Raw genomic sequence first — 26,917 nt, 5'->3', positions numbered from 1 at the left:
TAAAAACTTATTGCACGGGACTGGCCCGTCCAACACCCTCCAGGCTAAGTCCCCAATAGATAAAGAGAGGACTCCCGCATAGAGAGCCCTCCATTAAAGACCTCTGCCTCCTCCGGATGGCAAGATGCTGCACCAAAGCATGCCTGGAAGGCAGACGAGGATGGCAAAATGAAGGGTGTGCAAGAGCAGCCCGGACAGGAATGAGAAAGCTTTACACACCTGATCAGTGACAGGAACTAAATGACCACAGGTGGTCTGGAATCAGTTGGCCACTATTAAAGAGGCTAAACCATTTAATGGGAACCTTTATGTTGCACAGGGTGCCTTGATAACTTATTTTTACTATGACATATAAACTGGCTACATTTTTTAAAAAACCTTTAAACTACAGAAGCTGAAAACCCTCCTCCAACACACCTTCTACCCCCACACCCATACCCCATACACCCTCTCCCCATACCCACACCCCATACACCCTCTCTCCATACCCACAACCCATACACCCTCTCCCCATACCCACACGCCCTCTCCCCATACCCACACCCCATACACCCTCTCCCCAAACCCACACCACATACACCCTCTCCCCATGCCCACACCACATACACCCTCTCGACATATCCACACCCCATACACCCTCTCCCCATACCCACACCCCATACACCCTCTCCCCATACCCACACCCCATACATCCTCTCCCCATACCCACACCCCATACACCCTCTCCCTCCCACCCACACCCCATACACCCTCTCACCCACACCTCATACACCCTCTCCCTCCCACCCACACCACATACACCCTCTCCCCATACCCACACCCCATACACCCTCTCCCCATACCCACACCCCATATACCCTCTCCCCCCCACCCACACCACATACACCCTCTCCCCATACCCACACCCCATACACCCTCTCCCTCCCACCCACACCCCACACACACTCTCCCCCCACCACACTCCATACACCCTCCCACCCACGCCCCGTATACCCTCTCCACCCCCCACATACACCCCATACACCCTCTCACCCCCCCACACCCTCTCACCCCCCCCACACCCCATACACCCTCTCCCCCACCCATACCCCACACACCCTCTCCCCCACCCATACCCCACACACCCTCTCCCCCACCCATACCCCACACACACACCCCATACACCCTCTCACCCCCTCCCTCCCTATACACCCTCTCACCCCCTCCCTCCCCATACATCCTCTCCCTCCCCCCCACAACCTCTCCCCCCACCCACACCCTATACACCCTCTCACCCCCTCCCACCCCATACACCCGATACACCCTCTCCCCCCCACACACCCCCCACCCACACCCCACATACCCTCTCCCTCCCCCCACACACCCTCTCTCACTCCACCCACACCCCATACAACCCCCCCCCCCCTTATTACTGCCCCATACCCTCCCTACCCCTCTCCAGTCTCAGTCCCCAAACCCCAGAGGGTGCCAGCGGTGTGTGTGTGGCTCTATGCACCGTGAGTGGGGCGAGAGGCGGAGCCGGTGTGGGGGGGCGGTGCTAGGGGACGGGGACGCGGAAGTAGTGAGGCTCTTGGAGGCGGCTGGGCTCGGGCGGATGGCGGGCAGTACGGGGACCGGTACCGTGGCCGGGACCGAGCACTTGTTCAAAGTGCTGGTGATCGGGGAGCTCGGGGTGGGGAAGACCAGTCTCATCAAGCGCTACATCCACCAGCTCTTCTCCCACAACTACCGCGCCACCATCGGCGTCGATTTCGCCCTGAAGGTCCTGAACTGGGATCCCAACACTTTGATCCGGCTCCAGCTCTGGGACATCGCAGGTAGGGGCTGGGGGAAGGAGTGGGGTGGGATGGGGTGGGGACTTAGAAGAGTGGAGAGGGGGCAGGGAAGAACATAAGAAATAGGAGCAGGAGTAGGCCATTTGGCCCCTCGAGCCTGCTCCGCCATTCAATAAGATCATGGCTGATCTGATCATGGCCTCAACTCCACTTCCCTGCCCACTCCCCATAACCGTGGACCCCCCTTATCGTTCAATAAAGGAAGGGGAGTGGGAGAGGGAAGGAAGGGGAGTGGGAGAGGGAAGAAGAGGTAGGGGGAGGAGGGGACTGGGGAGAGGGAAGAATCGATGGAGAGGGGAGTCTGGAAGGGATAGGACATTAGGAGAGAGGGGAGAGGAGGAAAGTGGCTGCGTTCTCTTCACAAGTGCCAGTGAGTTGCAGAAGAGTTCGATGCTTGTGTCAGTAAAGGATCCTCTAAAACCAGCAGCGAAATGGTTAATTCGGAAGGACGTGGGGTTGTGACGAGCCGCTGGTGGAATGAGTGAGCACAGTGCCCTTCCCACCGAGACTGGCACCGCCTGATACACAGGGCTGTGTGCACACAGGGTGATCCTGAGCAGTGCCATCGCTCCTCGGCTGCTGCCTTATTACTGAGGGACAAGAGTCTGTGTCCGCTGCTCACCGGCTCATTTACTGACGGCTTTTGGCACTTTTCACAGTCCTGGGTTTAATCTTCTTGTAAAAGTTTTCGTGTAAAATATTGCCGTCTTTATGCGGTCTAGTTTATATGTGACTCCAGACCCACAGTAACGTGGTTGACTATCAGCTACCTTCTGCAGTGCCTTAGAAAGCCACTCACTTGACACTCACTATATAACACTGAGGTGCAGTACTGTTGGGTACGGGCTTGTCACTGTACAACACTGAGGTGCAATACTGGTGGATAAGGGCTTGTCACTATATAACACAGATATAGTACTGGTGGGTACGGGCTTGTCACTGTATAACACTGAGGTGCAGTACTGTTGGGTACGGGCTTGTCACTCTATAACACTGGTACAGTACTGGTGGGTAGAGGCCTGTCACTATATAACACAGGTATAGTAGTGGTGGGTACAGGCCTTCACTGTATAACACAGGTATAGTAGTGGTGGGTACAGGGCTGTCACTGTATAACACATGTATCGTACTGGTGGGTACAGGCCTGTCACTGTATAATACTGTATAAAGATGAAATAGCAGCGCATTTGGAAAGCAGTGACAGGATCGGTCCAAGACAGCATGGATTTATGAAAGGGAAATCATGCTTGACAAATCTGGAATTTTTTGAGGATGTAACTAGTAGAGTGGACAAGGGAGAACCAGTGGATGTGGTGTATTTGGACTTTCAAAAGGCTTTTGACAAGGTCCCACACAAGAGATTGCTGTGCAAAATCAAAGCGCATAGTATCGGGGGTAATGTACTGATGTGGATAGAGAACTGGTTGGCAGACAGGAAGCAGAGAGTCGGGATAAAAGGATCCTTTTCAGAATGGCAGGCAGTGACTAGTGGGTTCAGTGCTGGGACCCCAGCTCTTTACAATAGACACTAATGATTTAGATGAAGGAATTGAGTGTAATATCTCCAAGTTTGCAGATGACACTAAACTGGGTGGCGGTGTGAGCTGTGAGGAGGATGCTAAAAGGCTGCAGGGTGACTTGGACAGGTTAAGTGAGTGGGCAAATAAATGCATGGCAGATGCAGTATAATGTGGATAAATGTGAGGTTATCCACTTTGGGGGTAAAAACATGAAGGCAGAATATTATCTGAAAGGGGGAGGTGCAACAAGACCTGGGTGTCATGGTTCATCAGTCATTGAAAGTTGGCATGCAGGTACAGCAGGCGGTGAAGAAGGCAAATGGTATGTTGGCCTTCATAGCTAGGGAATTTGAATATAGGAGCAGGGAGGTCTTACTGCACTTGTACAGGGCCTTGGTGAGGCCTCACCTGGAATATTGCATTCAGTTTTGGTCTCCTAATCTGAGGAAGGACATTCTTGCTATTGAGGGAGTGCAGCGAAGGTTCACCAGACTGATTCCCGGGATGGCGGAACTGACATATGAGGAGAGACTGGATCAACTGGGCCTTTATACACTGGAGTTTAGAAGGATGAGAGGGGATCTCATAAAAACTTATAAGATTCTGACAGGACTGGACAGGTTAGATGCAGGAAGAATGTTCCCGATGATGGGGAAGTCCAGAACCAGGGGACACAGTCTTAGGATAAGGGGTAGGCCATTTAGGACTGAGATGAGGAGAAACTTATTCACTCAGAGAGTTGTTAACATGTGGAATTCCCTACCGCAGAGAGTTGTTGATGCCAGTTCATTGGATATATTCAAGAGGGAGTTAGATATGGCCCTTACGGCTAAAGGGATCAAGGGGTATGGAGAGAAAGCAGGAAAGGGGTACCGAGGGAATGATCAGCCATGATCTTATTGAATGGTGGTGCAGGCTCAAGGGGCCGAATGGCCTACTCCTACACCTATTTTCTATGTTTCTATGTAACACAGGTATAGTACTGGTGGGTACAGGCCTGTCACTGTATAACATAGGTATAGTACTGGTGGGTACAGGCCTGTCACTGTATAACACAGCTATAGTACTGATGGGTACAGGCCTGTCACTGAATAACACAGGTATAGTACTGATGGGTACAGTTCTGCTACTGTATAACACTGTCATAACACAAATCTGACACTGTCTCTGGTCCACAAACTCCGTTCCCTAGCTACCGACTCCCTGGCCTCTGTCTGAGGCTGAACCGGATTGTTCGCAACCTTGCTGTCCTCTTTGACCCTGAGCTGAGCATCTGACCACACATCCTCTATCACCAAGATCGCCTAGTTTCACTTGCATATCAAAGCTCGTCTCTGCCCCTGCCTCAGCTCATCTACTGCTTAAACCCTCATCCATGACTTTGTTACCTCTAGTCTCAACTATTCGAATACTCTGGCCAGCCTCCCATCTAGCACCCTCTGTAAAGTGGAGCTCTTTGAAAAAACTGCTGCTCATGTCCCGCTCACACATCACTCCTGTGCTCGCTGACCTATATTGGTTCCTGGTCTCGCAAAGCCTCAATGTTAAAATTCTCATCCTTGTTTTCAAATCCCTCCATGGCCTCGCCCCTCTATATTGCTGTAACATCGTCCAGCCCTACAACCCTCAGATTGCTGCAGTCCTCCAATTCTGGCTCTTGCGCATCCCCAATTTTCTTTGCTGCAGCATTGGTGGCCATGCCCTCATCTTCCTCGGCCCTAAGATCTGGAATTCCTTCCCGAAATATCTCTGTCTCTCTCTCTCCTCCTTTGAGACTCCTTAAAACCTACCTCTTTGACCAAGCTTTTGATCACCTGTCCTAGTAACTCCTTATGTGGCTTGGTGTTATATTTTGTTTGGTAATCACTCATATGAAGTGCCTTGGGACATTTTAAATGTGAAATATAAATGCAATTAATGCATCAGTTCAGGCCTGTCACTAACACTGGGGTACAATACTGGTGGGTTCAAGTCTGTCACTGTATATCACTGGGGTACAGTACTGGTGGATACAGATCAGTTGCTGTATAACATTGGGGTACACATCTGTCACTGTATAACACTTGGGTACAGTACTGGTGGGTACAGGTCAATCACTGTATAACACTGAGGTACAGTACTGGTGGGTACAGGTCAGTCACTGTATAACACTGAGGTACAGTACTGGTGGGTACAGGTCAGTCACTGTATAACACTTGGGTACAGTACTGGTGGGTACAGGTCAATCACTGTATAACATTGGGGTACAGTATTGGTGGGTACACATCTGTCACTGCATAACACTCTAGTAATGGTCTGTCAATACTAAACTGGAGTATGGGTCTGTAACTGTGTAACAGCTTGGTACAGTACTGGTGGGTACAGGTCTGTCACCTTATAACAGTGGGTACAATGCTGGTGGGTACAGGTAACTGTATAAGACGAGTACAGTACTGGTGGGTACAGGTCTGAGTGCAGTATTGGTGGGTGAGGCCTGTCACTGCATAAGACTGGTGTACAGTAACGGTGGGTGCAGGTCTATCAATGTATAACATTGGGGTACAGTACTGGTGAGTTCAGGTCTGTCAGTGTATAACGCTGGGGTTTCAGGTCTGTCAGCTTATAACACTGAGGTTGAGGTCTGTCACTGTCTAACAGTTGGGCACAGTCCCCCTCCATTTTAGATGCCCCAAAAGTTTGCCAACATTCTTTGCCTGCTCCACGACGACATGCAGGCCATGATCCTTACCAGCGGTTCCATTACAGACCCAATCCACGTCCGGACCGGGGTCAAACAGGGCTGCGTCATCGCTCCAACCTCTTCTCAATCTTCCTCGCTGCCATGCTCAACGTCACAGTCAACAAGCTCCCCGCTGGAGTGAAACTAAACTACAGAACCAGTGGGAAGCTGTTTAACTTACGTTGCCTCCTGGCCAGTCCAAGATCACCCCAACCTCTGTCGTTGAGCTGCAGTACGCGGATGACGCCTGCATCTGCGCACATTCTGAGGCTGAACTCCAGGATATAGTCGATGTATTCACCAAGGCATATGAAAGCATGGGCCTTACGCTAAACATCCGTAAGACAAAGGTCCTCCACCAGCCTGTCCTCGCCGCACAGCACTGCCCCCCAGTCATCAAGATTCACGGCACAGCCCTCGACAACGTGGACCACTTCCCATGCCTCGGGAGCCTTTTATCAACAAAGACAGACATTGATGCAGAGATTCAACATCGCCTCCAGTGCGCCAGTGCAGCCTTTGGCCGCTTGAGGAAATGAGTGTTCGAAGACCAGGCCCTCACATCTACCACCAAGCTCATGGTCTACAGGGCTGTAGTAATACCCGCCCTCCTGTATGGATCACAGGCATGGACGATGTACAGAAGACACCTCAAGTCGCTGGAGATATATCACCAACGATGTCTCCGCAAGATCCTGCAAATCCCCTGGGAGGACAGGCACACCAACATCAGTGTCCTTGCCTAGACCAACATCCCCAGCATTGAAGCACTGACCACACTCGATCAGCTTCGCTGGACAGGCCACATAGTTTGCATGCCAGACACGAGACTCCCTAAGCAATTGCTCTATGCAGAGCTTCTTCACGGCAAACGAGCCAAAGGTGGGCAGCGGAAACGTTACAAAGCCTCAAAGCCTCCCTGGTAAAGTGCAACATCACCACTGACACCTGGGAGACCCTGGCCGAAGACCCCCCTAGGTGGAGAAAGTGCATCTGGGAGGGCGTTGAACTCTTTGAATCTCAACGTCGCGAGCGTGAAGAGGTCAGGCGCAGGCAGCGGAAAGAGCGTGCGGCAAATAAGTGCCACCCCCTCCCCCCTTCTCCCGACGAATGTCTGTCCCACCTGTGACAGGATCTGTGGCTCTCGTATTGGACTGTTCAGCCACCAAAGGACTCACTCTAGGAGTGGAAGCAAGTCTTCCTCGATTCCGAGGGACTGTCTATGATGATGACAGTACTGATGGGCGCATGTCTGACACTGGGGCTGCAAAGTGGTTAGAGCAACTGTGTGACATGTTCTAGGAGATTGTAAACACGAACAAACTTTGGAGGTAAAATTCCTGTGTGTTGATACTATCATTTTTTTTTTTAATGATTGTGTATGTTGGAAGATTTATCGTGGACTTTTTAAACAGGCGAGTCTTGGAGTGAAATATTGTGGCTGAAGTTCATGTATTTCCCTCTGTGATTGAGCTGAGATTTCGACATGTTCCAATATAATGGGATTAAGAAGCACAAGTATTGTAGCTACTTGAGCGATATAGAGTTCAGTGGTGCAGATCCAGAACATATAGTTTCATAAAAAACCCATGAGCACAGGATTTAGAGTTCAAATTTTAAACCAGAATTTTGAAAGAAGTGTATATAGGAATAGTAGGATAAGACAGATTAATGTGTGACTGGAGAAATGGTGCAGGAGGGAGGACTTCAGATTCCTGGGGCATTGGGACCAGTTCTGGGGCAGGAGGGACCTGTTCAAGGTGGACGGGTTGCTCCTCACCAGAGCTGGGACCAATGTCCTCACGGGAAGATTAACCAGTGCTGTGAGGGACAGTTTAAACTACTTTGGTAGGGGATGAGCACCAGGAAAAACATTACAGAGAGGAAGCAAGGAGGACGGGAGAAATAGATAGCACTACAGTAAAGAATAGTTCACAAATAGGAAGGATCGGACAGGGAGCAAATGCGAGGCAGTCTAAGATGGGTTTGGAGTACATGTGTCTAAATGCACGTAACATAGTAACTAAGGTTGGTGAGTTGCAGGCACAAGTCGCTACATGGTACTATGATATAGGGACAATAACAGAGACCTGGCTCAAAGAAGGGGAGTATTTGCAACTTAATAATTCTGGCTACAGGGTATTCAGGAACGATCAGGAAGGAAAAAAAAAGAGGGGGTGGCACTATTGCTTTAAAAAAAAACGATTATAGCACTGGAGAAGGATGATGTAGTTGAGGGATCAAAGACAGAATCTATAGAGTTGGAATTAAGGAACAACAGAGGAGTTATTACATTAATGGGTGTGCACTATAAGCCACCTTTCTATTGCGCTTTCGTCTACTTCCACTGGACATCCTTCTCGAGGAACTCGTGCACTGGAACTAACATGGTCGCTAACTCAGGTAAGAAACATACATAGTACTGGACCATTCCAGGGAAAGATCTTAACGCAGACTCGTCTGTGGCTTTGGAGCATCAACCTTTTCCTTCACTGTTTACATCCACTTTCAGACCCAGGTACACAACCTCAGGTTTACGATACTTGTAAGAGAAGTTTCTCTAGCGATGCTCTACTTGTGCACTATGCCACAGAGCGTGAGCTTCAGTTAGCGTGTGATGCTTCCAGCTATTGTATAGGAGTTGTCATACGCCACATAATGGATGAGGACCTTGATGACGTCACTCTTCACAGTGTTCCCTCCTGCATCAGCTCGCGCTGCTCCCTGATGTGGCATGCCTCCACACTGCTCCTGGGTCGCCGCACCTGGACGTCATCAAGGTCCAGGTCAGTGATTGGAGCGTGGGCAGATACAGCAGGAGTGGCGAGGTTGAGGCGAAGGAGCGGAGAGAGACTGTAGAGGGACGTGATCAGGGCCCAGGGGAGGCGTGAGTTCAGGCCCAGGGGCAGCACGGGTCAGCCCACACTGCAATACCTGTGCGCACTAGGTCGATGCAGCAGAGCTGGTCTCCAGTTGTCTTGGGTAATCCTTGCCACTGGACCAAGACCTAGCTCTGACAAGCCCATGTGGTGGCTGGTATGCAACGGCCACCCCACGTTAAAAAAAATCTACGCACAGGCATCTTCCACCCTTCAGGATGTAGTTCGGGTCCTTCATTGAAACACCTGTGAACTCGTCCCTTTTTGGCGTGGAAGCAAGTCATCCTCATTTCGAGGGACTGCCTATGATGATAATAGGCCACCAAAGAGTGTGAAGGAGCTAGAGGAACAAATTTGCAGGAAAATTATTGAAAGATGCAAGAATAGTGATAATAGGGGACTTCAATTATACTAATGTAAACTAGGTTAGTAACAGTGTAAACTCACGTCCGGACCAGGGTCAAGCAGGGCTGCGTAATTGCGCCAACACTCTTCTCGATCTTCCTCGCTGCAGTGCTCCATCTCGCTCTCAACAAGCTCCCCGCTGGAATGGAACTAAACTATAGAACCAATGGGAATCTGTTCAACCTTCGTCACCTCCAGGCTAGATCCAAGGTCGTTCCATCCTCTGTCATCGATCTACAGTATGCGGGCGACGCTTGCATCTGCGCACATTCAAAGGCTGAACTCCAAGCCATCATCAACATCTTCACCAAGGTGTACGAAAGCATGGGCCTTACACTAAACATTTGTAAGACAAAGGTCCTCCACCAACCTGACCCCGCCACACAGCACTGCCCCACCGGTCATCAAAATCCACGGCACAGACTTGTACAACGTGGACTATTTTCCATACCTCGGGAACCTACTATCAGCAAGGGCAAACATCGGCGAAGAGGTCCAACACCGCTTCCAGTGCACCAGCGCAGCTTTCGGTCGCCTGAGGAAGAGAGTGTTTGAAGAGCAGGACCTCAAATCTGGCACCAAGCATATGGTCTACAGGGCAGTAGTGATACCCACCCTCCTATATGGCTCAGAGAAGTGGACCATTTACAGTAGACACCTCAAAGCCCTGGAGAAATACCACTAGCGCTGCCTCTGCAAGATCTTGCAAATCCACTGGGAGAATAGACGCAGCAACGTCAGTGTTTTCGATCAGTGCAACATCCCCAGCATCGACCACACTCGACCAGCTCCGTTGGGTAGGCCATATCATCTGCATGCCCAACACGAGACTCCCAAAGCAAGCCCTCTACTTGGAACTCCTACACAGCAAGTGAGCCCCAGATGGGCAGAGGAAACATTTTCAAGGACATCCTCAAAGCCTCCTTGATTAAATGCAACATCCCCACTGGCACCTGGGAATCCCTGGCCCAAGACCACCCCAAGTGGAGGAAGAGCATCCGGAAGGGTGCTGAGCACCTCGAGTCTCGTTGCCGAGAGCATGCAGGAATCAAGCGCAGGCAGCACTTGTGACAGAGACTGTAATTCCTGTATTGGACTGTACAGTCACCTGAGAACTCACTTTTAGAGTGGAAGCAAGTTTCCTCGATTTCGAGGGACTGCCTATGATGATGAACAGTGTAAAGGGAAAAGATGCAGAGAAATTCTTGAAATGTGTACAGTATAACTTTCTTGATCAGTGTGTTTCTAGCCCAACGAGGAAGGAAGCAATGTTGGAAGTGGAGCATGTTTCAGTTGGAGAGCATTTGGAGAACAGTGATCATAAAAGCAGGTTTGGAATAGTTATGGAAAGGTCAAGGAACAATCAAACATAAAAATACTAAACTGGATGGGGACTAACTTCAGTGAGTTGAAAAGGGATTGAAAGGTGGATTGATATCAAAATATGGTAATTGAACAATAAGAGGCCTTCAATGCAGAGTAGCCACATTCCCATGAGGGGGAAAGGAAGACTATCCAAAGCTAGAACTACCTGGATAAAGATATTGAGGTTAAAATAAGACTGAAAAGGGAAGCTTATGACAGTTGTAAGGTTAATAATACAGCAGAGAACTGAGCTTAATATAGAAAGTACAGAGGAGATCTAAACAAAGGGAATATGAAGGGCAAAGAGAGAGTATGAGACTAGATAAGTGGCTAATATAAAAGCGAACCCAAAAGTCTTTTATAAACACATAAATAGGAAAAGGATCCTCAAAGGAAGGGTAGGGCCAATTAGGGACCAAAAAGGAGATCATCTTGTGGCGGCAGAGGGCATAACTGAGGTACTGTATGAATACTTTGCATCTGTCTTCGCTAGAGATGAAGATGCTGCCAATGTAGCAGGCAGGAGGAGGCAGTAGTAATATTGGATAGGATAAAAAATAAAGAGGAAGTACTTTAAAAAATCCTCGAAGTAGCAAAGTCACCTGATCCAGACTGGATGCTTCCTAGGTTACTGAGGGATGATGGGTGGAAATTGCAGAAGTTCTGGCCACAATCTTCCAATCCTTTTTGGATAGAGTGGTGGTGCCAGAGGACTGGAGAATTGCAAATGTTACACCCCTGTTTAAAAAAAAAAGGGGAGAGAGAGAAACCCGGCAGCCTAATGTTGGTGTAGAGGAAAATTTGAGACAATAATCCAGGACACAATTAATTGCCATTTAGAAAAGTATGGGCTAATAAATGAAAGTCAGCATGGATTTGTTAAAGGCAAATCCTGTTTGACTAACTTGATCAAGTTTTTTGATGAAGTAACACAGAGGGTTGATGAGGGTAGTGCAGTTGATGATGTGTACATGGACTTGCAAAAGGCATTTGAAAAGTACCACATAATAGACTTGTTAGCAAAATTAAAGCCTATGGACTTAAAGGGACAGTGGCAGCACTGGCTAAGGGACAGAAAGCAAAATTGTGGTGAACAGTTGTCTTTCAGACTGGAGGGAGGTATACAGTGACCTTCCACAGGGGTTGGCATTAGGAGCACTAATCTATTAAGGTTTAATGACCTAGACTTGGGTATACAGGGCATAATTTCAAATTTTGCAGATGACATGAAACTCGGAAATGTAGTGAACAATGAGGAGGATAGAAGCAGACTTCAGGACGACACAGGCAGACTGGTGAAATGGGAAGACACATGGCAGATACAATTTAATACAGAGAACATAAGAAATAGGAGCAGGAGTAAGCCATTCGGCCCCTCAACTCTGCGCCACCATTCAATAAAATCATGGCTGATCTTCTACCTCAACTCCACTTTCCTGCACTATCCCGATATCCTTTGATCCCCTTAATATCCAAACTCTATAGATTTCTAGCATAAGAACATAACATAAGAAATAGGAGCAGGAGTAGGCCATTTGGCCCCTTGAGCCTGCTCCGCCATTCAATAAGATCATGACTGATCTGATCATGGACTCAGCTTCACTTCCCTGCCCGCTCCACATAACCCGTTATTCCCTTATCGCTCAAAAGTCTGTCTTTCTCCGCTTTAAATATATTCAATGATCCAGCCTCCACAGCTCTCTGGGGCAGAGAATTCCATAGATTTACAACCCTCTGAGAGAATAAATTTCTCCTCATCCAAAAGGGCGGCCCCTTATTCTAAGACTATGTCCCTTAGTTTTAGTTTCCCCTATGAGTGGAAATATCCTCTCTGCATCCACCTTATCAAGCCCCCTCATTATCTTATAAGTTTCAATAAGATCACCTCTCATTCTTCTGAACTCCAATGAGGCCCAACCTACTCAACCTATCTTCATAAGTCAACCCCCTCGTCTCCAGAATCAACCTAGTGAACCTTCTCTGAACAACCTCCAATGCAAGTATATCCTTCCTTAAATACAGAGACCAAACTGGACACAATACTCCAGGTGTGGCCTTGCTAATAACCTGTACAGTTGTAGCAGGGCTTCTCTGCTATTATACTTTATCCCCCTTGCAATAAAGGCCAACATTCCATTTATTTGCCTTCCTGATTATTTGCTGTACCTGCATACTAACTTTTTGTGTTTCATGCACAAGGACCCCCAGGTCTCTCTGTACTGCAACACTTTGCAATTTTTCTCCATTTAAATTATAATTTGCTTTTCTATTATTTCTGCCAAAGTGGATAACCTCACATTTTTCCACATTATACTCCATCTGCCAAATGTGTGCCCACTCACTTAGCCTGTCTATTTCCCTTTGCAGATTTTTTGTGTCCTCCTCACGATTTGCTTTCCCACCCATCTTTGTATCAACAGCAAACTTGGCTACATGACACTCGGTCCCTGCATTCAAGTCATTAATATAGATTGTAAATAGTTGAGGACCCAGCACCAATCCCTGCGGCAGCCCACTAGTCACTGTTTGCCAACCGGAAAATGACCCATTTATCCTGACTCTCCGTTTTCTTTTAGTTAGCCAATCCTCTATCCATGCTAATATATTACCCGCAACCCCGTGAGCTTTTAGCTTGTGCAGTAACCTTTTATGTGGCACCTTATCGAATGCCTTCTGGAAATCCAAATACACCACGTCCACTGGTTCCCCCTTATCCACCCTGCTCGTTACATCCTCAAAGAGGTTATGCTAAACTTTTATAAAACACTGGTTAGGCCTGATGTATTTTGTTCAATTCTGGGTACCACACTTCAGGAAGTATGTCAAGGCCTTAGAGAATGCAGAAGAGGTGAAACTGAATGGGACCAGGGATGAGGGACTTCAGTTATGCGGAGAGACTGGAGAACCTGGAGTTCTGCTTAGAGCATTTTTGATAGAGGAGTTTTGATCGTGGTGTTTAAAGCCATGAAATGTTTTGATAGAGTAAATAAGGAGAAACCGTTTCCAATGGCAGAAGGGTTGGTAACCAGAGGACACAAATTTAAGGTAATTGGCAAAAAAAACAGGCGACATTAGGAAGCATTTTTTTACACAGCGAATTGATCTGGAATGCAGTGCCTGAAAGGGTAGTGGAAGCAGACTCAAAAGATAATTGAATAAGTATTTGACGGGAAAAAAATTTGCAGGGCTATGAGGAAAGAGTAGGGTAGTGGGACTAATTGCTTAGATCTACCAAAGAGCTGGCACAGGCACAGTGGGCCGAATAGCCTCCTTCAGTGCTGTATCATTCTGGTTCTATATGTATTTGTGTCAATGAGATTGCCTGTGAATATGAGAATTTGTGTGTATATGATGTGTGTGATTGTGTTTATATGGGACTGTATGGGAACATGTATGTGGAAATGTTCATGCATGCTTACGTATGTGTGTGAATGTAAGTTTACGTGTGTTTGTGAGTGTTTGAGACAGAGAGTAAGAGTGTGGTTGATTTTAAAGATTGGTGTGGGTGTGGTGTGCTGGGGTGGGGGGGCTGAGGTGGCGGGAAGCTGTTGGGGCCCTCGGCAGCATGAGGCCCAAGGCTTTTTAAACTCCTAGGCCTCGTGTGTATGTTTACCGTCAGTCTCCCACCCAAACCTGGCAGAAAGTACTCGATGATCCGTGGGCAGGAGCGGATGTTGGGCAGCGTGAGGCCACCGCTGTGGACCTGTGCACAAATTGGCAGCCATGTTTCCTACATTACAACAGTGACTACACTTCAAAAGTACTTCATTGGCTGTAAAGCGCTTTGGGACATCCTGAGTTCATGAAAGGTGCTATATAAATGCAAATTTACATTTTTTCTTGTATATGACGGTTCCTACATCGTCACTGTGTTTATATCCTGGAATTCCCTCCCTAACACCATTGTGAGAGCACTATCACCATGTTAACATTCAACTGTTAGTCAACCTGCTTCCTTCTATGCTCCACAACAATGCATTCCGAGTAAACACAAGACACTTGATGGGGAGCAGACTGAATTGATATCTAGTAGACGTGATTGGCCCAACTGGACTTGGAGAGTGGCTTTCAGTCTCTAGTTCTATCTATCGATCCCTTGAAGATCTGTTGAAAACCATGCTCCTTTTATACACCATATTTTGCCTACATCATGGTTCATGAAAAGATAAGACCTTATGACAATTAAAAAATTTTTTTTTTAAACGACCTCATGATATCTGTCCCTGAATCCTTTGGAAACAGCCTATTCACGTAAACAGTTGCAGTTATTTACTTCACAGCTACTTCTCTCAAAAAAAGACTTCCGGACTTAACTGTTCTCAAATCCTTTTAGTAGTTTTATTATCCATTAATTTTCTATACTATAGTTAATAGATCGTTCTACCTATGTTTATTACACTAGATGTTGTTCCAGTCATTTTTTTCCTTGCACAAGCATTTCTTGTAGAGAATATTCAGAAAATAAGCCATGTTTTCTTCTTATGGCACTTTGAAGCCATCCTGTTTATATTGGAAAATTTGTTGTTCTGAGATACAAGGAAGTTTGATTTTTTTACCCATAACTCTCCAAGATATCCAACACACCACACAACTGCAACAGCTCAAGAGGATGGCCCACCACCACCTTTTCAGAGCAAACAGGAGGGCCAATATATGACAGCTTGCCAGTGTCAACCACATCCTCATAGATGCATTTAAGGGCAAGCTAGGTAAATACATGAGGGAAAAATGAATAGTGTGATATCTTTACAGAGCACACACACACAGCTCCTAACATGGAGGCTGCTTGATCCAGAAGCTACCGGAAGCTGTCTGTCTGTTTATTATAACTCTGCAGCTGCAGTACACAATACGTCTACATCCACAGTATGGAGCTACAAGCATTACAAGCTTACCGCACTTACAGACATCACACTTCTCCCTCCTTAATGAAAAAGCCATCATAACAAACATCATAAATAACTTCATTTTTATACATATATTTACAAATTTAACTTTACCACTTGTTTTCTGTTTTGAAGAGGATACCTTCGTTCTCGAACAGAACCTTCCAAATATGGTGTTGATTTCACACTCATTTGAGGCTCATCCTGAGGAACATTTTCCTCCATGGAATTTTCTTGATTTTCATTTGCATTCACTCTAACTTCAGGCTCTTTGTTTCCCTGACTTGGACTCAAAGACTTTCATTCTGATTCTCTCCTGGATTTGTTTCCAGTCCATTGGATTTAGGATTTGCTATTGGTATATCAAAACTATCTGATGAGTCAGAAATAATTGAATCATTCTCACCTTCAACTCCTTCCATGTCTGTAGGTAAAATATGATCAATATGGACAAACCTAACCTGTCCATTATCAAACATCTTTACCAAATATGTGCAAGGACCACATATCTTCACCGCTCTTCCGGGTAACCACTTTGACCATTTATGGTGATGGTTCTTCACTCTCAACTTCTGGTTTAATTTCTTCTCTCTTTTAGTCTCCCTTTATCATGATTCTCTTTTTGTTTAATTTGTGTCTCTTCTACAGACTGTGCCAAATTTGGCTTTAACAATGAGAATCTGGTTCGTGGCTGTCGTTTGAGAAACAACTCTGCTGGCGTTCTACCAGTAGTTGTATGAGGAGTATTTTGATATGTAATCAAAAAATTAGCCAATTTGTGATCCAATGACAACTGTCGTTTTCTTGGATTTGGATCTAACATTTGTTTGATGAGGGCATGTTTGACAATTTGTACAGTGCGCTCTGCTGCACCATTCAAAGCAGGGTGGTATGGTGGAACCTTGGTGTGTTTCACACCATTTTTGCTCGTAAATTGTGCAAATTCTTCTGAACGAAATTGTGGTCCATTATCCGAAACAATTTCTTCAGTGAGACCAAATGCAGAAAATAATTTTCGTAAAATGTCCAATGTTTTACTTGTTGTTATTTTCCATATTGGAAACACCTCAACCCACTTTGAATGGCTATCAATTACAATGAACAATTGTTGTCCATCTAACTGAGCAAAATCAATATGTAGCCTTTGCCACACCCTGGAGGCCATTTCCATGGCTGTAATGGTACTGGTGGTGGTTGCTTGCTTACTGATTGACATGTCATATACTGACTCACAATGTACTCCATATCTTTATCAAGACCTGGCCACCATAAGTAACTGCGTGCAAAACTCTTGGTCAAGCACATTCCCAGGTGCTGGTCATGGAGGTCTCCTAATAATTGGACCTGAATTTTTTTGGTATAACCACTCTTGCACCCCACATAATACAATCTTTATCAACTGATAATTCATTCCTATGAATGAAGAATGGATGTGTATCTTTGTCAGTTACCTGGTTTGGCCATCCAGTTGCAATATACTCATACACCTTTGCCATCACGAGGTCACGTTTGGTTGCTCTACCAATCTCCCCAGCTGTGACTGGCAGTTCATAAATATATGAAAAATAAAACACTTCTTCCCAATCTCGACATTGCATCAGCATTACTGTGATCAGCTGATCGTCTGTATACAATATCATATGTATATGCTGAAAAAATCAAAGCCCATCTCTGCATTCGGGCTGCAGCTAATGTTGGAACTGGGGACTTTGGATGGAGGATTGCTGTTAGGGGCTTATGGTCTGTAACGATGGTAAACTTACGACCATACAAGTATTTGTGAAACTTCTTGACCCCAAAAATTAATGCCAAAGCTTCCTTTTCAATTTGCGCATAATTTCTCTCACTGACAGAGAGTGCGTGAAGCAAAAGCAATTGGTCTCTCCTCCCCACTACTTAATACATGAGAGATTACTGCCCCAACTCCATACGGAGAGGCATCACATGCTAGTTTAATCTCCTTAGATATGTCATAGTGAACTAACATGGTGCTCTCTACCAATTTGTTTTTACACTCCTTGAATGCTGTTTCGCATTCTTTTGACCACTTCCATTGGACCTGTTTTTTCAAAAGTTCATTCAGTGGATGCAATACTGTAGCCAAATTTGGTAGGAACTTCCCATAATAGTTCAAAAGACCCAAGAATGAATGAAGTTCAGTGACATTCCTGGGAGTGGGTGCATTTCTAATTGCATCCAATTTTTCCTTGGTCGGATGTAAACCATCTTTGTCTACTCTGTACCCTAAGTACTTCACTGAGTTTTTAAATAACTCACACTTACGAGCAGACACTCGTACTCTGTGCTTCTCTAGCCGTTTGAGGACTTTATTCAATATCTTATTATGAATTTGCCTATTTGGTGCTGAAATTAGTATGTCATCCAAATAACATACTACCCCTTCAATACCTTGCAAAATCTGGTTCATCACCCCTTGGAATATGGCAGGGGCAGAAGACACTCCAAACGGTAGCCTATTAAATTGATATAGGCCTAGATGAGTGTTTATAGTCAAACATGACTTGGACTCCTCATCTAGTTCAAGCTGTAAGTAGGCTTTCGTAAGATCCAGTTTTGAGAAGATCTGACCACCTGTTAGTGTTGTGAACAAATCTTCTATATTCGGCAATGTATTTGGGACATTACCCTCTAGAACCTGGTTTACGGTTACCTTATAATCACCACACAATCTTACTTTACCATCAGACTTAGGTACAATTGGGTGTAGCCCAATTACATCGATCTGTCTTACAAATAATGTTCTCAGTCTCTAGTCTTTTGAGTTCTTGCTCAATTTTCTCTTTGAGTGCATATGGTACGGAACGTGGCTTGTAGTAAACCGATCTAGTGTCCTTCTGTACCCTGACACTCGCCTTGAAGCCTTGTTTCGCAGAACACCTTTGGATACTGTTTGATAACCTCATCCGTTGATGAAAATCTCACTTCCACAGAGAAAATCTTACTCCAATCCAGCTTCAGTGAGCTTAACCAATTTCTTCCTAGTAAAGCAGTCTTGTCTCCTTTCACTATTATTAGAGGCAAGTTCTGAAATTGATCTTTATGTATCACCGGATACAGCCGACTACAGGAATTTTCTCTCCCGAGTAGCCTCGCAGCTCTATCTTGGATTTCTCCAGTTCGAAATCACGCAATTTGTCGCGGTATAGTGACTCCGGTATTACACTCACGGAGGCACCGTGTTAATTTCCATTGGTATCTTGAATCCCGCAATATCTATGTGGATTTTGATTCTTTCTGAATCGCTGTCCGTTAACCTCGTGCTCCTGATGACGTGTAATTCTAACATCTCGTCCTGTTGTTCTTCTTCCAAGCCATGTAGTCTCTTTGGATTACTACTCATAGCTTTGAACGCTGGACTCATAGCTTTAAAAGCTGGTTTACCCTTCAGTCGGCATGCCTTCGCAAGATGTCCAGTCCTTCTGCAGAAGAAACACTCTGCCTTCACGTATGGACAACTTTTAGCAATGCGTTGTCCCAGGCACCTAGAGCACGACTTCGACGCTCTGGTAGAATTTCCAGTTTCTGAGACTTTCGGCCCTGGCCGTCTTTTACTTTGAACCTGCAGGTGATTTACCTTGGTTGACTGACAATCGTAATCATTATTTAATTCTCGGGAATATTGTTCGGCCATGTTCATCGACCTCACTGTCTGCCGAATCCCGAAACGTTAGCTTTCAGCAATTTCAAACGGTTTGGGGTTATAGTGCTGCTCCAGCTTTGTTAAAATCTCTTTAAGCGTTGTGTACTTTGGCTCATCAGGCACAAGCAGATTTACAAGTGTTTCGTATAAGGTCGGACCTGCCATCAATAAGAAAATCGCTTTCTTCCGTTCCAATACAGCCTGGTTCTGGACTGCATTGTCTGGAACTTCGATTATGTTATTTGCAGTGAAATACATTTCTAGCCGATCCACATACGCTTTCCTGGTCATGCCTATATTCACCCAAATATCCGATTACACCTGCCATGTTTAATCTCGAGCTGTTCTCACTGTGTGCTATATTTTACCTCGGATTTTGTAGCTTTTTTTTCTAGGACAGAAACTTCCAAAGTCTTCTGTCGGCTGGCTGAATCCTTCACCAACAAAAATTAAGCTTTAAACATCCGAAAAATCTCTATCCTCAGTCGCCAACTGTGATCTCTTTACAGAGCACACACACACAGCTCCTAACATGGAGACTGCTTGGGCCTGTCTGTTTATTGTAACTCTGCAGCTGCAGTACACAATACGTCCACATCCACAGTATGGAGCTACAAGCATTACAAGCTTACAGCACTTACAGACATCACAAATAGAAGGAAAAATGATGGGATTGGAAGAGGTAAGGTGGGAGGAGGCTCGTGTGGAGCATAAACACCGGCATGAACCAGTTGGGCCGAATGGGCTGTTTCTGTGCTGCAAATTCTATGTTAAATAAACACGAAATAAATCTGTCATTCGTTATGGAATTTATTACATTTGTTTTTGTTTATTTTGGCTGCCGCAGGTCAAGAACGATTCGGCAACATGACAAGGGTGTATTATAAAGAAGCTGTCGGAGCTTTCGTAGTCTTTGATATATCCAGACGTTCAACATTTGATGCTGTTCTGAAATGGAAAAGCGACCTGGACAGTAAAGTGAAGCTGCCCGATGGGAAGCCGATCCCGGCCGTGCTCTTGGCAAATAAATGTGATCAGCAATGGGATGGTTTGGAGAATAACCCGGCGATGATGGACCGTTACTGCAAGGACAATGGCTTCGTCGCCTGGTTTCAAACCTCGGCGAAGGTTAGTGATGATGAGACATCTCTCTGGGACGCTGCAGCAAAATAGTCCAGTGCCCAACCCAACATCACAACAGGCTGTTGCTTACTGGCCGGGCGTTGGCCGTGGTTCAGTGGGTTCAGAAGGTTGTGAGTTGAAGTCGCACACCAGAATCTTGAGCATAAAATTTAGGCTGACACTCCCAGTGAAGCACTGAGGGAATACTCAGTGAATACTCAGTGAAGTACTGAGGGAATAATGCTGTGGGATAATTTATGTCTTTTGCGTGAGATATTGAACTGAGGCCCCATCTGCACCCTCAGGTGGATGTAAATTATCCTACAGCATTATTTTTAAGAAGAATAGAGGAATTATCTCGGTGTCCTGGCCAATTATATATACCTCAGCCAGCAACAAAAATAGATTTTTTTTGTCAATTAATTTATTCCTGTGGGTCTTTGCTGTGCGCAAATTGTCTGCTGCATTTCCTACATTACAACATTGACAACACTGCAAAAGCATTTCATTGGCTGTAAAGCGCTTTGGGACATCCTGAGGTCATGCAAGGCACAATAGAAATGCAAGTTTTTCTTTTTGCTGTTAATGTTGCCCTGTCACTGTTCATGTAACAGTGCAACAGTGACCACTTTTAAACTGCAAAGTACATCTCAGCTAAACAAATTGATATTTCCACACAGCTGCCCTACTGTTGCCCCACTCCCGCTTGCCTCCACCCCGCTCGCCTCCACCCCGCTCGCCTCCATCTCCCCTCCGCCCCGCTCCCCTCCACCCCGCTCGCCTCCACCCCGCGCGCCTCCATCTCCCCTCCGCCCCGCTCCCCTCCACCCCGCTTGCCTCCACCCCGCTCGCCTCCATCTCCCCTCCGCCCCGCTCCCCTCCACCCCGCTCGCCTCCATCTCCCCTCCACCCCGCTCACCTCCACCCCGCTCACCTCCATCTCCCCTCTGCCCCGCTCCCCTCCGCCCCGCTCCCCTCCACCCCGCTCCCGCTCCCCTCCACCCTGCTCCCCTCCACCCCACTCCCGCTCCCCTCCACCCTGCTCCCCTCCACCCCGCTTGCCTCCACCCCGCTCGCCTCCACCCCGCTCAACTCCACCCCGCTCACCTCCATCTCCCCTCCACCCCGCTCGCCTCCACCCCGCTCACCTCCATCTCCCCTCCACCCCGCTCCCGCTCCCCTCCACCCCGCTCCCGCTCCCCTACACCCCGCTCCCACTCGCCTCCAGCCCGCTCCCGCTCACCTCCATTCCATTCCCACTCACCTCATCTTCACGTCAGCTTACCACTTTAACCTTCACTGTGTTTGCCTTGTTACATTTTTGAAACCACTTATGATGTAAAAAAAAGCCACTGCAATTATTTTGTACCTTTTCATTATAACAATAAATGTTCCAAAACTCTTCACAATAGAAATAGAGAAGTGAACAGGCACTAAGCTATGGTTATGAGCAAAGTGATTCGGAGGGATGACTGGGAGCTGGGCTTTGGGAGAGTAATTCGGAGGGGTGACTGTGTGCTGAAATATGGGGGAGTAATTCATAGAAACATAGAAAATAGGTGCAGGAGTAGGCCATTCGGCCCTTCAAGCCTGCACCACCATTCAATAAGATCATGGCTGATCATCACCTCAGTACCCCTTTCCTGCTTTCTCTCCATACCCCTTGATCCCTTTAGCTGTAAGAGCCATATCTAACTCCCTCTTGAATAGATCCAACAAACTGGCATCCACAACTCTCTGCAATAGAGAATTCCACAGGTTACCAACTCTCTGAGTGAAGAAGTTTCTCCTCATCTCGGTCCTAAATGGCTTACCCCTTATCCTTAGACTGTGTCCCCTGGTTCTGGACTTCCCCAATATTGGGAACATTCTTCCTGCATCTAACCTGTCCAGTCCCGTCAGAATTTTATATGTTTCTATGAGATACCCTCTCATCCTTCTAAACTCCAGTGAATACAGGCCCAGTCGATCCAGTCTCTCCTCATATGTCAGTCCTGCCATCCCGGGAATCAGTCTGGTGAACCTTCGCTGCACTCCTTCAATAGCAAGAACGTCCTTCCTCAGATTAGGAGACCAAAACTGAACATAATATTCCAGGTGAGGCCTCACCAAGGCCCTGTACAACTGCAGTAAAACCTCCCTGCTCCTATACTCAAATCCCCTAGCTATGAATGCCAACATGCCATTTGCCGCCTTCACCGCATGCCAACTTTCAATGACTGATGTACCATGACACCCAGGTGTCGTTGCACCTCCCCTTTTCCTAATCTGCCGCCATTCAGATAATATTCTGCCTTCGTGTTTTTGCCACCAAAGTGGATAACCTCACATTTACCACAGTATATTGCATCTGCCATGCGTTTGCCCACTCACTTAACCTGTCCAAGTCACCCTGCAGCCTCTTAGCATCCTCCTCACAGCTCACACCACCACCCAGCTTAGTGTCATCTGCAAACTTGGAGATATTACACTCAATTCCTTCATCTAAATCATTGATGTATATTGTAAAGAGCTGGGGTCCCACACTGAGCCCTGCAGCACTCCACTAGTCACTGCCTGCCATTCTGAAAAGGACCCATTTGTCCCAACTCTCTGCTTCCTGTCTGCCAACCAGTTCTCTATCGACGTCAGTACATTACCCCCAATACCATGTGCTTTAATTTTGCATACCAATCTCTTGGTGGGACTTTGTCAAAAGCCTTTTGAAAGTCTAAATACACCACATCCACTGGTTCTCCCTTGTCCACTCTACTAGTTACATCCTCAAAAAATTCTAGAAGATTTCCCTTTCATAAATCCATGATGACTTGGACCGATCCTGTCACTGCTTTCCAAATGCGCTGCTATTTCATCTTTAATGATTGATTCCAACATTTTCCCCACTACTGATGCCAGGCTAACTGGTCTATAATTCCCCGTTTTCTCTCTCCTTCCTTTCTTAAAAAGTGGTGTTACATTAGCTACCCTCCAGTCCATAGGAACTGATCCAGAGTCGATAGACTGCTGGAAAATGATCACCAATCCATCCACTATTTCTAGGGCCACTTCCTTAAGTACTCTGGGATGCAGACTATCAGGCCCTGGGGATTTATCGGCCTTCAATCCCATCAATTTCCCTAACACAATTTCCTGACTAATAAGGATTTCCTTCAGTTCCTCCTTCTCACTAGACTCTCTTTCCCCTAGTATTTCTGGAAGATTATTTGTGTCTTCCTTCGTGAAGACAGAACCAAAGTATTTGTTCACTTGGTCTGCCATTTCTTTGTTCCCCATTATAAATTCACCTGATTCTGACTGCAAGGGACCTACATTTGTCTTCACTAATCTTTTTCTCTTCACACATCTATAGAAGCTTTTGCAGTCAGTTTTTATGTTCCCAGCAAGCTTCCTCCCATACTCTATTTTCCCCTTCCTAATTAAACCCTTTGTCCTCCTCTGCTGAATTTTAAATTTCTCCCAGTCCTCAGGTTTGCTGCTTTTTCTGGCCAATTTATATGCCTCGTCCTTGGATTTAACACTATCCTTAATTTCCCTTGTTAGCCACGGTTGAGCCACCTTCAGTGGGGTAACTGGGAGCTGAGCTAAGGGGGAGTAAGTCAGAGGGCTAAGTGGGAGCTGAACTTTGGGGGAGTGATTTTGGAGGATTGACTGGGATTTGAGTTATGGGAGGAGTGATTCGGAGGACTGAGTGGGTTCTGAGCTATGGGGATGGAGTGATTTGGAGGGATGATTGAGTGCTGAGCTATGATGGGGATAATTTGGAGAGGTGACTGGGTGCTGAGCTATGGATTCATAGGGTGAAAGAAAGTTTGGACGAAGTGATGGGGTTTAAGAAGGTTTTTTGAAGATGGAAAGGGTTGAGGAAGGAATTTGAGAGTGGAGCTTAATGCTGTACCAGTAATGTTGGGAAGAAAAGTGGAGAGCGATGGGTTTCAGAGGGCTGAAGTGAGACACCAGCAATAGGTGTCGGTGCCATTCTGGAGTGCCCATCAGTGCAGAGGTTGTGTTTTATGTCTTAAAAATGGGTAAAGAAAGAATCGTGAATGTGGAGCTGTGTGTGGAGTATGTGAACACTGTGTTTGGCAGTGATGAGGTTAACTATAGAGCGGGCATGGTGAAAGAGGATGTGGAAATTCTTTTTCTGAGGGGAGTTTTAAAATTTGATCCTACACATGTTAAGTTTCCGGAAGAGAGCTGGAGATTAAGAGCAACTGCCTCTTTCAACCCGTGAAGGGGGTTTTAATAATGTACTGAGTTTGGGAGTTTTGTGGGGATAGAGGAAAATGTGACCGATTTGTACCTCAACTCTATTTACCTGCCTTTGTTCCACATCCCCTTGGTACCCTAATACGACAAAAATATATCAATCTCAGTCTTGATTTCAATTGACCCTCAGCATCCACAATCTTTTGGGGGCAAATAATTCAAGAGTTCTACCACTCTTTATGTGGAAAAACTGCTTCCTGATTTCATTCCTAGCTCTAATTTTAAGGTTGTTTCCCCCTTGTTCTATATTGCCCCACCAGAGGAAATAGTTTCTTCGTATCTACCTGATCAAATCTTTTTATCATTTTAGACATCATCATCATCATAGGCAGTCCCTCGAAATCGAGAAAGACTTGCTTCCACTTTAACAGTGAGTTCTCAGGTGGCTGTACAGTCCAATATGGGAATTACAGTCTCTGTCACAGGTGGGACAGACAGTGGTTGGAGGAAAGAGTGGGTGGGGTGTCTGGTTTGCCGCATGCTCCTTCCACTGCCTGCGCTTGGTTTCTGTATGCTCTCGGCGACGAAACTCAAGGTGCTCGGCGCCCTCCCGGAATAGCTTCCTCCACTTAGTGCGGTCTTGGGCACCCCGATTAGATCACCCCATCATCTCCAAAGGGAATGCAAACCAAGTTTATACATCCTGTCCTCATAATGTAACCCTCTAAGTTCCAGCATCAATCTCATCACGTCAAACTGTGCCCAGTTATGCGCAGTCTACTTCTCCGAATTCTCTTCTGTTTTGCACAAATAGTAAGTGTTGGCAATGATACAAGAGGACATAGTTTGAATGACGTTGGCGGTAAAAGGCAAATTAATTGGTTTGGGCAGCTTCTGTTGGTGGGTGGAGTGCGGGGAGGGGGTGGTAGGAATGTTGTCAGGTGTTAGAAGGATGGATGGAAGGAAAAAGACCAAAAAGGAGGGAAAGAAGGATGCTTATAAGCTACCTTGTTAGCCATGGCTCAGGGGTGGTACTCTTGCCACTTAGTCAGACAGTGAGTTCTCTCATTTATCCCTCAACCAACATCACAAAAAAAACAGATATCTGGTCATTATCACATTGTTGTTTGTGGGAGCATGCTGTATGCAGATTGGCTGTCATGTTTCTTACATTACAACAGTGATTACAATTCTAAAGTACTTAATTGGCTGAGAAGCACTTTGGGACGTCCTGAGGTCATGAAATGTGCTGTAGAAGTGCAAGTCTTTCTTCTTTGGTGTTTTTTTTGTTCGTTGCCTTGAAAATCTTAATATATAGATGTTTTCTTGTAATAAATTAATGTCTAATGAAAATTCTCATCCTTAATTACAAATCCCTCCACAGTCTCGCCCCTCCCTATCTCTGCAATCTCCTTCAGCCTCACAAGCCCCCACCCCCGCCCCCGAGTTGTCTGCGCTCCTCAAATTCTGCCCTCTTGAGCATCCCTGCTTATATAACTGCTCAACTATTGCCGGCCGTACCTTCAGCTGGCTGGGCCCTAAGCTCTGGAACTCCCTCCCTAAACCTCTCTTTCCTCCTTTAAGATGCTCCTTAAAACCTACCTCTTTGACCAAGCCTTTGGTCATCTGCCATAATTTCTTCGTATATGGCTCGGTGTCAAATGTATTTGTTTTGTCTTGTAACACTGCTGTGAAGCGCCTTTGAGATGATTTACTACGTTAATGGCGCTATATAAATACATGTTGTTATTCTTGCAACATTTTTTTTTAATGTTTGCAGGAGAACATAAACATCGATGAAGCAACCAGGTTTCTGGTGGAGAGTATTCTGGCCAACGATTGCATCCACGTATCTGAGAACAGTGACACAGATACAGTTAAATTAACAGAGGATACTGAAGAAACTGTGGACAAGACACAGTGCTGCTAACACACAGCCCCTCTCCCGGCAATATTTTATTACGAGCTTCGGAGGCCACAATCTCCAGACGTTCTTTTATACGCAACAGCAAAGGGAATGACTGTTATACAAAACTAACGCCTTCAGCTAACGACTATTTAAACAGAGGTTTTTCTCTTAGTTTTAATTAGGAATGGAATGATAAGAGCAATTCTACAAATCTTTTCCATCTCAAATTTTCTATAATCCTTTTGAAATAACATTAAAAATTTGTTTGGTTTGTCAGTTTTTATTGTACAGAAGCCATTTTATATGCACTGTCTAACTTTACCACAGTATTGTGAGCCCAGACACTAGCTACTGTTCAATAAAAAATTGGAATTACATCCATTAAAATGTTTTGGGTTCTGGTGCAGCAA

General features: G+C 46.1%; 1 protein-coding gene across 1 annotated transcript; it reads left to right on the top strand.

The window, feature by feature from the left end:
- The first annotated feature begins 1,551 nt into the window (after positions 1 to 1,551).
- Positions 1,552 to 26,917, top strand: rab32a (RAB32a, member RAS oncogene family). Its single transcript, XM_070888812.1, has 3 exons — positions 1,552 to 1,817; positions 20,118 to 20,398; positions 26,379 to 26,917. Exons 1-3 carry the CDS (start codon positions 1,595 to 1,597, stop codon positions 26,526 to 26,528), a joined length of 654 nt encoding a protein of 217 aa, XP_070744913.1. The 5' UTR covers positions 1,552 to 1,594; the 3' UTR covers positions 26,529 to 26,917.

The sequence above is a fragment of the Pristiophorus japonicus genome, chromosome 9 (genome assembly GCF_044704955.1).
Source record: "Pristiophorus japonicus isolate sPriJap1 chromosome 9, sPriJap1.hap1, whole genome shotgun sequence".
In the NCBI taxonomy this organism is placed as follows: Eukaryota; Metazoa; Chordata; class Chondrichthyes; family Pristiophoridae; genus Pristiophorus; species Pristiophorus japonicus.
This window is presented reverse-complemented; position numbering and strand designations above follow the sequence as displayed.

What these genes read in the sequence shown, in the direction of transcription:
- rab32a (XM_070888812.1), top strand. Translation starts at nt 1,595, where the DNA reads ATGGCGGGCAGTACGGGGACCGGTACCGTGGCCGGGACCGAGCACTTG. An exon ending in CCAGCTCTGGGACATCGCAG is followed by an intron (nt 1,818 to 20,117) that starts GTAGGGGCTGGG and finishes TGGCTGCCGCAG; the next exon opens with GTCAAGAACGATTCGGCAAC. An exon ending in GGTTTCAAACCTCGGCGAAG is followed by an intron (nt 20,399 to 26,378) that starts GTTAGTGATGAT and finishes TAATGTTTGCAG; the next exon opens with GAGAACATAAACATCGATGA.